This window comes from Neodiprion fabricii, chromosome 5 (assembly GCF_021155785.1).
Source record: "Neodiprion fabricii isolate iyNeoFabr1 chromosome 5, iyNeoFabr1.1, whole genome shotgun sequence".
NCBI lineage: Eukaryota > Metazoa > Arthropoda > Insecta > Hymenoptera > Diprionidae > Neodiprion > Neodiprion fabricii.
The window spans coordinates 10,820,161-10,836,690 of NC_060243.1; the positions used below are offsets into that span (position 1 = coordinate 10,820,161).

The 16,530-nt window shown below is 38.1% G+C and overlaps 1 protein-coding gene across 4 annotated transcripts in view; it reads left to right on the plus strand.

The window, feature by feature from the left end:
- Positions 1-16,530, plus strand: part of LOC124182217 (telomerase-binding protein EST1A-like) — a 241,416-nt gene that overhangs the window by 203,255 nt on the left and 21,631 nt on the right. For all 4 annotated transcript variants that reach the window (XM_046569169.1, XM_046569170.1, XM_046569172.1 and 1 more), the window contains one exon: positions 10,671-10,833. In XM_046569169.1, coding sequence (XP_046425125.1) covers positions 10,671-10,833 — 163 coding nt within the window. The remainder of the gene's footprint in view (positions 1-10,670; positions 10,834-16,530) is intronic.

A 16,530-nucleotide genomic window follows, 5' to 3' on the forward strand; every position in this document is an offset into this window, starting at 1 on the left:
GAAACTGGTAAAATACACGGATTTAGTGAGGTCATAATTATTTTCTAAAAATAAATCTATACCTCATACGGGTCACGTTGATGATAATTAATTAAATGCAGAAACTAACTGGTCCCCATTTTCAGCAAAGCTACTCGGTTATTTAATAAGTTTTAAAGTCAACAATTTGTCCGATTGTAATTTCACTAGGATCTTCATAATTTCAGAAATGGACCTTTGTCGGCTTATAAAGGGCGGAAATTTTATTTAAAAACTCATCGAATGCTTTGATTATAGTCGAAAATATTTGGATAAGCCAAAAAAAAAAAAGAAGAAAAAAAAATTCGGATAAGTAACTTTGTCATTTAAGGAATGTATCCAAAATTCAGTTTTCAAACACGCTAATAATTTAAATGAGCATCTTTACAAGTCCGGCACTTCTGATTCCTTCGCATCATTGACGTGTACCTTGACATTGTAAAAAATGAATACTGTAAAAAAATGAGTATATAAGAATAATAATAACAGAACCTGTTCGCCAATCACACGGAAGTGCCGAAGAAACAAAATCTCAACACTTTTCATTATTGTCTTACAGATACAAGGCAAAGACGAGCCATGTGCGTGGTTGTGCATGTTATTCAGCCGTCCTTCCATTTCTCTTTCCTCATTTTCCACTTGCCTATTTCGCACCATACCTTATACGATCAGGAAACGTCCGTGCGGACGCGTCAGTCTTCACTGGGTCAATAGTTGTACGTATGTATGACACCGATTCGACACGGGGTGGTGTTAAAATTTGATACGGACGGCGTGCCGGCGGGCAGTAGAAACGTGAAAATATTATTATTCGAATATATTCGTACGGCCAGTGTTGCGCATGCGTAATCGAACGGCGCGTTTCGTTGCGCTGCGCCTCGGTGCGCGTATCGGTGCGCGTTTAATATGCGCGGGCGTCGGGTCTCGTGCGTGATCCGAGCCAAGTTCTCACGACGAAAGTAGCAGACGACCACCGCTTGCCTCCAGGACTTGGCTGCCCTGCGCTATCCGGCAGTGGCCAACCACTGAGCAACGGTACACGTATGGCCGTTTAGGAATTTACCAATGTCTTTAAAACCGGAGTAAAGACCTATGGATTACAGATTCAGACGTCGATCAACTTCCTTGCTAATGGGACATTCGGGGAAAAAAGCGGTTTTCCCCGTATTACGATGGACGGATGAAGGAGGATGATTCTTTGGTTTGACCGCAAAAATTTCCTGACTGTAACTGAAACCGTAAAAATTTTTGTCACGACGTAAAATAAACATTCTACACGGCTGTTGTGCAGTTTTGCTAAACTTGAAAATACTCGAAAAGGAAGGGAATATTAATCCACGTAGAAAAAAATTAATATCAATATTTCCAAAACAAACTGTAAACTCGACTATTATACAGAACGGTCTTAATTAGCACAAGTAAATATTTTAGAAACTGAGAGACCTGACAAAATGTGTCACGCAATGTTACTGAGATGACGAAATCAAAGTGTGCAGAGATAAAGGTAAAAAAGAAACTCGATTAACAAATTCTAAGAAATTGGGATAGAAAAAGTGAGGCCAAAAATATCACAAAAAAGTTTTTAAAACGAAAATTTATTTCCTGTGTCCTTGGATTTTTCTGGGATTTCGCTATCAGCTACTGATATCCAAAATAAGTGTTCCCTATCAAAAATCGGGCACTATTTGCAAAATTTGAAAACGGCACACTCCAAAAGTAGACTCATATTTCTTTTTGTTTCCGCGATATTCGCCTGGGGCATGATAGTAGATATTGCATTACTTTTTTTTAACGCGAAATATATCCATTAACCATTACATTTTAATTTCTAATGAAAAATAATCCCCATTAACCATTATATTTAAACTTTTAATGGGAAATAATTTCCATTACCCGTTAAATTTTAATTATGAATGAAACTTATTCACATTACGGAATAAAAACTGAATTGTTAATGCGTTACTCTTCCATTAAAAATTTCACAACCCTGGCCTAGGGCTGTTTAAAGCGACGACCCTGTATCTCAAGTAACGTAACGATCTGACGAAGGAATGGTGATTCGTATCAATGTATTTCTATCAATCAATTTTTTCTAATTATGTCGCTGAATATTTTACAGAACTCCCACGGTATAAAATTGATTCATAAATTTACAAAGTCAGTCCTCGCAATTGAAAAAATATATACATTCAATTTACAACAATTTAGAGAAAATATGTTTGAAAGCTTTTGGTGAATCGTTTGTGTGGAAAACAGTAAAAATATCCTAATTTCAAGTCCTTTTAAAGTTGAGAAAATAGGTGACTTTTCTTTCCAGATATTTGTGGCTATCCAACATTGATCCCCACAATAAAAGAAATTAACGTTTTTTAGTAAAATGTACCAAATATATCTAATTCTCATACAACGTTTGAGTCTTCTAGCGGTCGAAATCTTATGCGATACTATTTATTGTGCCGATTCGTGTAGTTAATATTCTGGTCCAGTTGAAAAGAGATAAAGTAACGTTGCATGTTGCCAGTACTAGAAAATAAATTGCTAAACTCTTTTTATGATCCTATTAATAATAATTTTGCATATTTATTTCATTTATTCGTTTTTGTACGTACATGAAAATCAGTATAGTACAAAATTGAATGTAAATTACTTTATGATATGTAAGTATCCGAAATGATGAGGAATTTTTTGATGTTGGTAATGAGACCGAGCACGTTTCCGAGAATGGCTGGTATGCGTGTACAAAATTTCAAGTCCATGGAAACGTTCCTCGATGAGTTTCATCGCATTCGGATACCTAATGCAAACCAGTTTTCGCCAAATTACCTCGGAATTCTGAAGCACAAGATCTTGTTCCCAACCATAGCATCAATAATTTTTATTCGAGAAAATCAATTCACCAAACGGGTTGGTAAAAAATCATTAACCGACAAAAAATACTACTGAAATTCGCCGTAATCTTTTAGAGAACGTCAGCAGCATTTTTTTGATAATTAATTATTCTTTACTAGCCCGTTTGGTGAATTAATTTTCGTTCTCGAGTGAAAATTATTGGTACTTTAGCTGGAGGCATCTTCTGGTATGTTCGGATCGAATTTTTATTTGCAACCGACCGAGTTATTATCACGGCAAACTTACTTTACGGATAATGAAGCTTCTTAGATGCGCAGACCGTTGATGAACGAGTTGCTCTGTTTATACCCATGTCCGAAAATCGGTTAAACAAATGCATTTAGAGTTTGTGAAACAGTTATAGCGCCAGTCGGATGTCCAACGATCGTTATAATTATACGATAATCACGGTGAGATTCTTCGACACCGTCCAACTCTTTACCTAAGCTTCTCACGATCAGATTAATTCGCATATGATATTTCGCGATGCGTCTTGGCATAATTAAACTGACGTACCCAGATATATTTCCGAAGTAATAAAACTGGCGATAAGGATCTCGATCTCAAAACTCGGAGACTGCTGAGCATTGGCCGGGGTCATTGACCCGCTGAACTGTGTTACGAATTTAAATAGTCAACCAATTTCCATTCGAAACCAGTAAAAGAAACCAAAAATATACGGAATAAAAATAAAAAGTGACGGAAAGAAAGAATGGTGAGAGAAACAAAACGTGAAGATATAAGAAAGTAAACCAAAGAGAATATATCTCGTAATTTTATCACAGCATTAATCCTTCAAACTTCATACGTACGTCATTACTTATACTTTCGTAAGGTCCATCCATTATTATGTCTTCAAATAGACTCGCTGCACCGATAAACATTCACACATACGTACGTAAGTTGATGCGACACGTGTACATAAGCTTAAATATGAATACGTTGCATGCCGATAGAATACTAAAGCTTAGTCCGCATTCATTCATGAATCTCTTGGCTCTGTCTATGACCGAGAGGCTGAACAGGCAAAACGTCATATGTTTGGTAGCAATGGGCTCGATCGACATGGGAGTGTAAACAAATTACTCCTTTCTCTGCTGTTTGCAAGGCAAATTATAATTCCTATTTGGAGCACACGCAAATGATAATTGTTTCCGAGTAGTTAAGCGAAAATAACGATTCCCACACGCGTGTGGTTCCAGGATTGAATCCCTCCGACAATGACTCAATTCTCCCGCAGGAAAAAATCGCCGCACTCGAAAAATTCCCACTGGCATAATCCCCGGCATCACAAAATTTCCCCGGACATTAATTTTAATCTAGTCGTTTATTTTAAATTTCACAAGTTTTTCCATGTATGCTGGGTATATTTATTTATGCTAATTTATTTGTTATTCATTACCCCGGAGATTTTAGTCAGGGAGAACCGTCCGAGAGATTTTATTCGGAGGGATTTTAGCGGAAAGGAAATTTAGTTCACGGAAATATAAATCGGGTACCGTTTGGTTTGGGATTGCTTAAATTTATGTTGCAACGTAATTTCGAGACACCTACCAATTCTCATGGCTTACGTCTGACCGTAATTAATTGGTCAATCTGGCAAGCAGAGGGAAAATTCAGCGGAAATTAGCTAAATCTGCCACTGGAACCACATGATTTTGAGTGTGCACAGTTAGATGTTCAGTTTCCTGATACCGCCACGGTATATTCCGATTTTGGCCTCTTTTTACATTCTAACCCATCGTCAAGCATGTCTGACATTTGCCACTGGCTGCAAGCACTTCTTATGCTGTTTGCGTTCAAACAGCAATTGAAATTGCTATAGATTCCACGCATGCCTCGCTCAGTCGTACAGTCAATATTCGAGGCACCGCTGCTTCGGCAAATGCCATCGTCGAAGACTTATCTAATAATCGTCCATGCGAATTCCGGCCTGAATTCAAACGAAGGTCACTCGTTGGCTATTTTTCGTGTGTTCTTACGGTTCGAAGCGAATCCAAATCCGGGTTATTACACGAATATTTTATTCAAAATCTGGCATGTAATGCATTTTTGCATAATACAACGAGGAAAATGTCTGGCTGTGGTTATTGCACAATCTTTAACGTTTTTACTCCGCCACCATTATCGAAAAAAAACATATTTTTTTAACTGCAATCAGAAAATGTAGTAAATCTTACTATTCTTCTTGATATAGTCAATCGTACGATATTTTCTTGTAACTATTGTGAGAAATTAATGTTGTTGCGAAACCAAACTAACTATTCAATTGAGAAAATGTATTAAACTAAATAAACAAATTTAATGTTGCAATAATCAGTAAATATAATATTGACAATTATAATTACCCTGAATAGGTACTTGTAAATCTAACAATATAGAAACTATTTTTGTGTCGATACCCATTTAACTCGAATTTCCTGGTAAATTCGACGGTTTTTTCTTCCAGGGTAACATATCGACTATGGAGAATATACTCGAAATCATAGTTAGATAAAAAGTAAAATAACATACGAATATTCTAGAAACGGTCGCACACGTGTCTTTTATAACCAGCGCATTCTTTCACACGCTAGCAGGCTAAGAGCTTTAGAACACTATAGATATATACAGCATCTTTCACTTTTGAGTAAGGCTTAACGGTTTATTTATCAGCACAGAATATTTCTTTCCAACTCAACGAATAGTAGCTAGACTGAACACCGGGTCCCCTGTCCGAAAATCGCGGACCAACGTTTATTGTGTTTGCGAATATCTTCAATTTATTTTCTTTTTCTCATTCGCTGTCGGGAAAAATCTGCTTATATGATATTTTCGAACTTTCACCAACTCACATACACGTGCGGCAGTAAATCTTTTCAGGCAACAAGTGACGTTTGCTATCGAATACAACGCTTACAGAACTGAGATTAGCTCATATAAATATTTTTTTTTTCTACATATATGTATATAAAAGCTTGTTATTCAAATATCCCCTTAAAAAGAGCTGGAGTGGAAGTAACTTTCCTACTACCTACCCTTGGCTCAAGAGTGAAATCCAAAGAACAATTAGCAAGATTTCAAAATAACTGTTTTGGGGATAAGCTTAGCTCATTATAGATCCAGATGATATAAATTTTGGAATAATCAATCACTCCTTGAGAATAAGAAACAATAGCAAGCCTTTTTTATAAACGAGGAAACAGTTGGCTGGCGAAAGTCAAATTTAGAGATGGAGAGTCAGTTGAGAAGAATTAAAAAGAAGATTCGATAAAGAATAGTCGACCGAGTTGACTCGAGAAGAAGTTGAGTAAAGTCAGACAGCAAGGGTTGTGGAGAAAGAGTCAGAAAACTGAGAACCTTTCACAATAGTGCACGAATCAGAAAGATTTAACAGTTGAGCATGCACACCCTGCATGCCTCACATTTTTTCTAGATTTCCTTAGCTACCTTAGTCAATTCTTCAAATTATATACCACCGAAATGTGGTAATATCTCCTATATCTGTTGCAAAACCTTGTAAAGCATAGAAAGCTGTCATCAACTCTAAATAATTAATGTGATGTGATCATATTCAAGCTCCTAGAATACATTGACTCTATCTCTACCCACAAAAGCATTTCATCCAGATAAGGACACGTCAGAGAAGATTTCCATAGCAAAATCCAAAACATCTATTGGGCTGATGGCTTTCATAAAGTTTCATTTCCACTCTTGTAAGTGAAGTCATGCAAGCTTAAAAATTCTTTGTGGCATTTCAGGCTAGACATTTTTATTCTTAAAAATCCTTCAAATATCTCCATTTGTATTCCATAGTTGGAAAGCATCAGCAGAACGTTCGTACCAGTGATACAAACTCTCCAATTTCGCACTGCTTTTTTTTCCAATCTGTATTCATAGATTGGTATGAGCTGCAGTTTGTATTTTGTGAAAACTTGACTGTCATTTTTTGTGAATTTAAAATGAAAGCAAATAATCTGCGGCTTTGATCCTCATTGAGGATAAACGGTAGGTTAGTCAATTCATACGAGATTTATTTCAAGTTATTCGCGCTAGCTTGGTTGAATTTTCGACAAAACTAATTGTAAAACCAGTATAAATTTTCTGTCTCTAACGTGGAGTACCGCAGACTTCATTACCTTTGTAAAGGGTAGGCATACAACTTGAAAAATTGGCCGTGAAACTGAATCCTCAAAGGGATTTTAAATGGAGTTGGAACTACACAATAAGCATTTGTTAAATCTCACGTTGCTACTAAACAGTTTTGTTTAATAAGATCGTTGGGTGTGCGCATATCGTCTATCTTGAAGTGCTCTGGCTGGATAAAAGTGTTGAAAGACTTTAAGGTCAAAATGAGACCGATTCTACTACGAAGGATTTCCTGCTTCTTTTAGATTGGTTTCTGGTAAGTTGTGCTTCTCTGATCGCAATTGCTTTATCTACATTTTTATTTCGCAAAAATTGAACTGCAGGTTCTTTGAAAATTTTCCAAATTTCTGTGCAAAATTGGATGGTGAAAATGTTTCCATTTCTTTTTATGTCAAGCGCGAAAAAACGCCTGAAATCCAGACCTCTAGACCAGAATGTCCCTTTAAAAAGTCAACAGCGGACAGTATAAATCGAGTTTGTTGTATGATTATAAAGTAGTCTTACCTAGACAAAGACCCTTCGTATTATGGTATATTTACTGGCGTTTTATGAGTCGGCGTTATTTTGACAGGCACTATGTTCGTGACGTGGCAAATCACTTCGTACACAACCCTCGCTTCCTCTCCCAAACATTCGCTATATTTACTCAAACTCTGTCGTACACGGCATTCATGGTATCAAAAGATCTCAATATATGGCCTGTCATTTAGTTCCATAGAACAATTACTAATAGTGTGTTTTGCCTCACTGCCTCCCCTGCCTGCAACACATCAGCATCCCTGGTCTTCGTAGGACCAGCACCACCATCGTGCACCTCCATGCCGATAGGTATTCTTAATGCTTCAGCAGGAGTAGCGGTGTCTCTCACAACGCTTATTGCTTCGGCCAGTCAAATTTTGTATATCAGCAACCCGCTGAAAGGGGGCATGAATAATAGTCGGGCTTACAAGTCAGCCAATACCAGAGACATCCACCTTCGATGGCAAAAATTAGCACCTAAAAATCTTCATGAAGCTGTGTAGCGCCCGTTAAAAAGCTCTTGGGTCCGTATCACGAAACTGTCAAAATGTTGTTACTCTATTCTTACTATCGAAGCTGTTTTCTATCGCCTTCCGAAGTACAATCAGCTCCATTCGCCAGAAAACATGACGTGAGCATCTGTCTGCTCACGGTGATACACTGTACCAATTTTGCTCTTCCCCGATTTTCCGACTCATCGAAGGCATGACTCAAAAATTACCGGACTTCTTCACGACCAGCAACTCCGGGCAAACGTGTGAACTCTTCCCTTAATACCTTTGTTTTTCTTTTTTTTCTTTTTTTATATCAAGTTCCCTTCAATTTTATGTTTCTAATAGAGTTTTGGAACCCTCTTAGGTAAGCTCTTCTTTAACTCTTGACTCTCCTACTCGTTTGCTCATAATTCTAGGCGTAATTGGCCTCTACTTGTGATTGCGCAGTAGATTACCAACAGAAAAGTTTCGCGATCGGTTGTCATTACTCGAGTTTTGGCACCGTATTTTATTTCAAGTTCAATTTACCAAATTGTACCTTATATTGAGCTGTTTCGTTTTGCAAATGATATTTTATTTCTTTACTCTGCCCTTGCATAACCCGTGATAAGCATGTATATATATATATATGCAAAAGTGTGTGTAGTTTGTGTGTGACGCTGTGTCATCACCGTTATTTTTCACTTCTTAGTTATCTTCGTTAGTTTGAATCGTTCTAATTATAATAATGTGAGCGTGAGTGAGATGACCTAGGATTTACCTAGTTGTACAGTTCCATTGTGAACATTGAAGTTTGATTTATTTTCTATTGTTAGTTGAACCGAATAGTGTTGCGTTATCTTACATATTGATAGTATGTGAAAAGATAACTAAGACGAGACTACGACTAATATCCTGAAATAAAGTCACCATTTCGTTTTCTTTAATTCAATACCTGAAATAACTTTTATATCATCGACTTCACGGTACTCTCTTTTTCCGATATTGGACGCAAGTTTCGACGCTAGAAATATTCATCGTTCAAGTCGAAATCTGAGTTACCTCCCTTTTATTGTTTTTACTGACGATTGGGGGTAAGAATGCAGAAAAATTAAAAAAGAGAAGAAACACAATGTCGAATTTTCAAAGACGCTAATATCCATCATACAGAATATTTTAAATATTGGAAGTTGAAATACCGAAAAGTCGAAATATAGAGAGGTAAAATGTAAAAAAATTAACTTTCATAATTCTGGTACAGTCTCAGTTATTTTGACTATTGTATAATATAATCGGCGTAAGATTGTCGACTACCGTTTTGTGAGAAATATCTCAGGTCTCGTAGCCAGGTGGCATTACAATTCATAATAAGGAGCCTGCAGGATGATATTACGTTCCGCGAGAACAAAGCTGCGAAGTCCATGGTTGTATATTATTGGTTCATTAGCGCCGTGGGAGACTTCGAACGTCCGGAATTATCGAATTTCGCTATTTACAGACGATAGCAGAATGCAATTCCAGTTTGCTAGTCAAATTAAAGCTGATTTCCTAAGTGCAACATGAAAATAAGTGGGTACCTGAGATCGTTGATGAAATTCCATTTGTAATTATGTACTACCGACCGTAGCAGCGTCGCGCATATCGTGCGAGACTGTGGAACGCGAGGATCTGATTTCGGATGGGGGTCAAAACTTGGAAGGGTCGATATTGCGAATGTTCGATATATCGAAACTTCAAAATGCAAAAATAAAATAACTAAAGTTGAACCGTTCGAAATCTTGATTTTCGCATGTTCGAGGTTTCGATATATCGACCATTCGCAATATTGAACTTTCCAAGTTTTGTCCCCCACCTCCGAGTTCACTTCCTCGGCGTGTCGATGAGGACCTGAGTGGCGACGCGTAAAATTTATAAGATGGGTCTCGTCCGTCAAGCGCGAAATCGGCAAGTTGAGGTCTCAAATCGGTCCGACCACAAATGGACAGTGTTCTCTGGGATTTTTAGTATCCTCTGTGGGAATGCGGGTGTTACCAACGAACTTCTTAAGACGATTACTAACCCATCCATTATTACTGTCGCAAATTTTTCGGAAAACTTTTGAAAATATGAATGGAAGACATTTTTCCAATGAAAATAAAATTGGAAAGCCGACTATTTCAGTAGCCTGAAATATTTTTAGAATGAGAGTACGATCCAAGGGGGAGACAATTGAACATTTTTAAGTATCGAAACGTAAGGATAGTCGGTGAATTCTCCAGCACTTAAATACAAACGTTTCGAATAAGTACATGGTTACTTGGTACCATAGTGAACTAAATCCGTGATAATTTTTCTTCACAGGTTTAAGGGTACTAATTATTACTCAGACGTGCTAACGAGCCGTCTGTATCGCCGCTACTGCAATGGACACGTTTTACTCGTTTGCCTAAGGAAACAAAAGAATAAATAAAATGCTCGGTTATTATCCCCAAGAATGAGGTAGTTCTTTATGCCTATGCACACATTGATGCAAGCATAATAACGTGCGTTGCACTTCGGAAGCAAAATACTAAAAAAATTAGTAAAAATGTGTATAATTCTGAAAAGTCGTGAATTTTTTATTTGTATGAGCCCTCATTTTTAATTCTTCAACTTCTGTTGCAGGCGATATTGCAGAAGTCTACAGTATCCGTGGAAATCGAAGTAAAACCAAGGCAACTGGTTCCGGACACAAATTGTTTCATTGACTATCTGCCTCAACTTCAGGCAATCGCCAAGGCAACTTCCGGTTCACAACCGATCTACACGTTAATGGTGCCTTTAGTCGGTGAGTACACTTACTGCGATTTATTTGAGATTTGTTTTACTTTTCTGCCACATATTCTCAGTTTTTTTTTTCTTTTAACCCACGGAGAAAGTAACCTTCACCAAGTGTAAAACTCATCCAGCCTTTGTTAGTTTTTAACCCGGTCGACGGTGATGAAAGAATGGAAATAATAGTGCATGTTATTTTAATTGGGTTCATAATGGGGCCTGTTTTACTCGTCGTCTCATCAAAGTGAATAACTAACACTGAAGGTTGCGATTTTTATCACGATCCTAGCAAAGTTCATTATTAGTATCGCCGCCATGTTCGCCTTGCGCGTAAGAGAAGATTAAACGTTTCGACATATATCCAAAATTATACACGCTAGTTCGATGATATTCTCTATTTAATTTCATTGAATTCATATTTCTCAATCCTAGTTGGGGTGAGAAATGGATCCGGCTTCAAACTTTGGAACCACTGTCCTCTTTCACGTCCTTTTTTCAATTAGTACCTCTAACTACTTTGAAATTCCGCGATCTACGTACTAAAATCGCAAAACGTATCTTCTCGACTTACCGATTCGTTCTCAGACATGGCTGAGGATTATTTTATGTTGACCTGGTCTTTCCGAGGAAGCTTAACGATCTTTATTTATTCCGTGCGGTCGCGTGCCTCTGAGGCAATTCGTCAGGCGCATTAACGAACGAATAGTCAAAAATAATGAAGGGGTGATGCAGGAACTAGAGAGGATCCCCTTTTGGATAAGAGGCTCATAGAGATTGCCGAGCGACTCATTCTCACGAAGATCGCGTAATAGCAGCGACCCAATAACCTATAGCCCGGCAGGAGTTGCAGTCTTTCCAGCAGTAGGGTTATGGGTACGGAGAAAAATTCATAAGCAACCCAGACCCAAGATTCTTTCGCAATTCTCAAAGTTTTCGTGCTGCAAATCGAGTTTTGAAAAACACTCGTAACGACGTGTTTCCAGAAGGAAACGGCGTGCTATATTTGCACTTTTTGAGCGAATACTCGCGAGAAAAAACCTAAAGACTTTTGGAAATAAGTCAAAGTATCAGATCTGGTAATGAAGCCGTTTTTGACTCCAAAGTAATCGAGCCGCTCCTTATATTTGATCTAGACCCCAATTCCGGTGAGATTCATGGTCGTAATCGGTCTAATTGGCGACTTTATAATTAGTGGAACAGGAGACTACGAGTGCATCAATGCCGTCATTTTTCTGTCTGGCTAAAAGGCATTTTTATTGCTAACTGAATTGTCAGTCGGTCAGTTGCTCAAGGAGGAAAAACCGACCCTACCATTTACTCCCAAAAATATACTGTTTACAATTTCTCGATAGTGACGTAAATGTTCTCGATGAAGCCAATCGAACATTATTCACTATCAACAGATTAAAATATGCGCGGTATTCTGACCTTCAGGGGGTGCTCTCCTTATTTTTTGGTGGTAAACCATCAGGGTGTTTCTTGCCCCTTAGACAACCAAATTGTCGCGCCAAGGAAATGTGTTTTCAATTTTTTTTTTATATACTGTACCTTGTCATAGAATACAGAAAATCGATGAGGTACAGCTCTGGTACTGTACTTGTTAGCGAGGTCTTACCTACGCAAATTGATGTGTTCGAATGAGGACATTAAAGATTCGCTTCTATCACAAAACACCCACTGCGATGATAACGTAGGTTTCTTTCTACAATAATACGTTTCGTGTCGTGTCTAGACCCTGAGGAAAAGTTGTATGTTATTTGCTTACGCTTTGAACTAACCATGTGCCTGGGTACAAAATGTTTTGAAGCATTTGCCAATGAGTTACGATGGTCGCGCAAACTGTCAGTTTGTTTCCTCTTTCGAATCAATTATTCAGGCAATGTTAAACCTCAATTTGTTACTACTTATTAACGCGGTATTAAATGAATTTTCAATCTAACTTACATCAAATTAATTGACAGTCGTGCAATGTTTGTATTTTGTTGTCCGTCATCTTCTATGTATATACATACATACAACTGATGTGAATTAATGCAACGGCCATTTTACCGATTGAGGGATTGAAAAAATTTTCACCTAGCACAAAGTCTCGATAACTGATTTGGAACCAGCATAGTCATTCTTGGGAGCGTTATCTTATTTGTAATCCAAGTTCTGGCCATTATGATCGTTCGGCGTGATGACTTTCTAATACCGTTCTTTGCATCATAGTATCAATTTTCGAGAATTCTAAACGCAGCATTATACTTGACTCACGCTTCAACGGATTTAAAACCCGTCGATGAAACAATGTAACCCCACTTCTTACCAAGTGCCAAGTAATTTGCGTGACTGATTTTACCTGCAGAATATTAACTTCTGCCGTAGCAGAATTGCTTCCACGACTGTTACGCCGACGATTTACACCATGACCCTTGACCCTGGTTTACATGATCCTCGTACCTATTCCTCGTCAAACTATCCGCGCGTTTACTATTGTACCGCCGATTTAATGGACATCCAAGGACAATTTTGAAAGAATATTACACAAATTCATAGACGGGAGGTAAAGACGCGATTTGAAGCCTTTCTCACAACAAAAAATTACTCAATACCTCCTATTTATTCATAAGTTTTCACTTCAGAGTATCGTGAGATTTCATCTATACGTATATAAACAGTTGTGCCTGATTCTATCGTGCAATCAGCGGGAAAACACCTGCCGAATTACATATAACTGAAATTCATCGTTTCACATGAGTCTAATGTCCATTTGACAATCAGAGACTCTTCGATGTGCGTTCCAAATACCTGACTCACTACCGATCATATTGACGCATCAATATTGGCAATTAATTGACTAACGCTTTCATGAATATATGTGTTTCAGGTTTACCTGTTACATTCGAACTATCCATATTAGCCTTTCCGATTGACATTCTTTCAGATTTCATGGCCTTCAAAGAACCTGTAATGTTCCCTAGCCATCAATCGATCAATGTCTCTTAAGACTCTCGATTTTCTCGAGAAGCTTACTTTGCTTTCGCCGTGCTGTGCAGTTTTCCTCCACCACTTTCCATCACTTGTAACTGGGTACGATATGAAAAAGTCGCGAGATTGAGTGATTGAATTTATTTAGTTGTCGCTACTTTGTCAATGCATATATACTTATCTAGTTACAACACAAAATACGTGATCATCGCGTATATCACCTACATTTTATGCGGTATTTGTATAATTTGTTTTTGGACTTCTGGTCTATAGGTTTAAAAGACAAGGCTATTTTTTTACATTATTAAAGTGACAGTAAGGAGGTTGAAGTTCGCAGTGAGATTAACTTTTTTGAACGGTTTCGAACGTACTGAATCATAGAGAATCATTTGATGCTGAACACTCTGGACCTCGCTTGCACCCATTTGTATGGGTTTTGCAAAAGGTAATAAAACAAAAGCGATTAGATGGCATTCGTGGCTATCTCCGTATCTGGACAGCTACGCTTCTAATGATCAAGAATTTACCTCTCAACTGACAATTGCCGACTGTTTAAATTGCGCCCATATGTCACCAGAACCTTGTCTGGCGACCTCGCCACTTAATCGTGTCCAAGTACACCGTAATTTTATAAGCTATCTAGTTACAGGTATTTATTTCATTTAAAGGTTCCTCTCTTTCATCGAGTAGAGCTATTGGTTTCAAGAATATCGCTATAGCTGATATTGCGGCCGATAAAAATATGTGGGCGTGTCAATTCTACGAAGTTAGACGATAGGTATTACATGCATATTCAAACTATTGAACCATGTGTATATTAGGGCGGATCAGAAAAGGGCCCATCTTCAGATTTCGCTCTTCTCCGAGATTCTTGCATGTTTTCACTAAAAAATCGCGCACACGAAAGGGCTGGACTGAAAAGTTTGTTTTTCTTCTGCCTCAACGACGATGAAATTTCAAGAAAAGGTTTTTTTCGGGAATTTCAAAATTGAGATATCCTTAAATCCGTCGGTGGCTATGTTTTGTATGACGAAACAAAAGTTTTTGTCAAAGGTGAGATGCGTGTATTTGGTTTTAGTATACGAGATTCATACTCGGTAAAAATATTTAAAAAAACCAATAAACATCTCGTTGTAAGGATTTTTATAAACTTCAAAAATAATAATAATGATAATAATTTGATTAGGCAGTATTTAATATTGGCTCACATTCCTCCAGTTTCGCGTAAGCTCTTGTTCACTATAAAGCAACAAGAAAAATAAAGAGCAGTGAAATATTTGAAAGTTAGAAAAATAAGTTCTTACGAATTTCAACATACATTTTTCAGTACTACAAAAAATCGCAAGCATCTCAGGCTTTACAACACCTTTTTTTTCGTTGCACAAAACATGGCCACCGAACGATATAAGGATGTTTCAATTTTGAAATTCCCGAAAATAGCCTTTGTTCGAAATTTCAACGTCGTTGAGGCAGTAATAAATAATTTTTTTTTGTTGTAAAAATTTTTAGTTCCAATAGTACCAGGTCTGTGTCCTGCCTGTGAAATACATTACAGCTCGAGAATGTAAAAGCTTCTAAAAGTTTTGTTACGTGAACCGTATAAACAATGGAAAAACAACTATTTCATACCTCTTTCAATGTTGGCTACAGTTCAGCGCAGACTTTGATAGTGATGCGCGCGGTGCCGTCAACAATGATTCCATAGGTTCTTGGAGGGTTATCAATTAAATTGGTTTCTCTTCTGAAAATATCGTACCGGAAACTACGTCAATCGTCAATTTAAAGGTCAGGATTGTATCCGGTATCGGATATAACGACGCTGCGCCAGTCGACGTGCCACGCTCTCGGATGGATTTTAGCTGCAGCCGTGGCCAGGACATCTCCAGGAGTCAGGGTCACGCGGCGTGCGGAGCTGACTCATCTTTGTAATAAATTTCGTAGTCCGAGTGACTGTCAGATCCCATCGATGATATACAGCCTCCTGATTACCAGCCGTACATCATCCTCTTGGAACCAATCCATCTGGCTTGGATATGCTCAGAGTCTCGAGTTAGTTAAGGACCGTGTGTAATACCTCGCCAGAGGAGCCGGTGTGGCGTGTACAACCTGCCCCTAGTTGGCCCAGGGCAAGATGTTCGTCAAAGTTGACCTGGTCAAGATTCCCCTTTGCTTGAGTTTGAATGCAGTGGTACAAAGAATCTTTTTCTTCCTGCTTAAGAGTTGAACCAAACAGGGTCAACAAACAGCAGTATGTAGAACATCGTCAGACGCTAAGGAACTTTGACTGTCTATTGTGACAAAACTCGTATATTCATACCACCTTTTAATTTGAGAATAATTAGCGCAGTGGTAGGATAACCACAATTTTCAGCAACGGTCACTCCTTTATGTACGATCATAAGTGATGCGTCCATCAAGTCTAAATTTAAATAATTCTGACATCCCATTACTTTAACTTTAATTCCGCCAATCTTCAAGCTCGTAAAAATAGTGCGAAGCGAGCTCTCTTACAGTGTGTAATTCCTCGAGAGAATTACAAGGCGATGATAGACAGACTCGAAGTTTGAGAGAGTGATAAATTTGCTCGGTTGGAGCAAAAAAAAAAAAGGCAACGGCACTGAGAAACGGAGAGGGAGGGCTCTCGTCTTCGGGGTTAAGGATCATTCTGATGAAATCGAAAGCCAAAGGTAAAACTCCGGAAGATATAGCGTGGAAGTTCTCTCCAAGAGGAATCCAACGA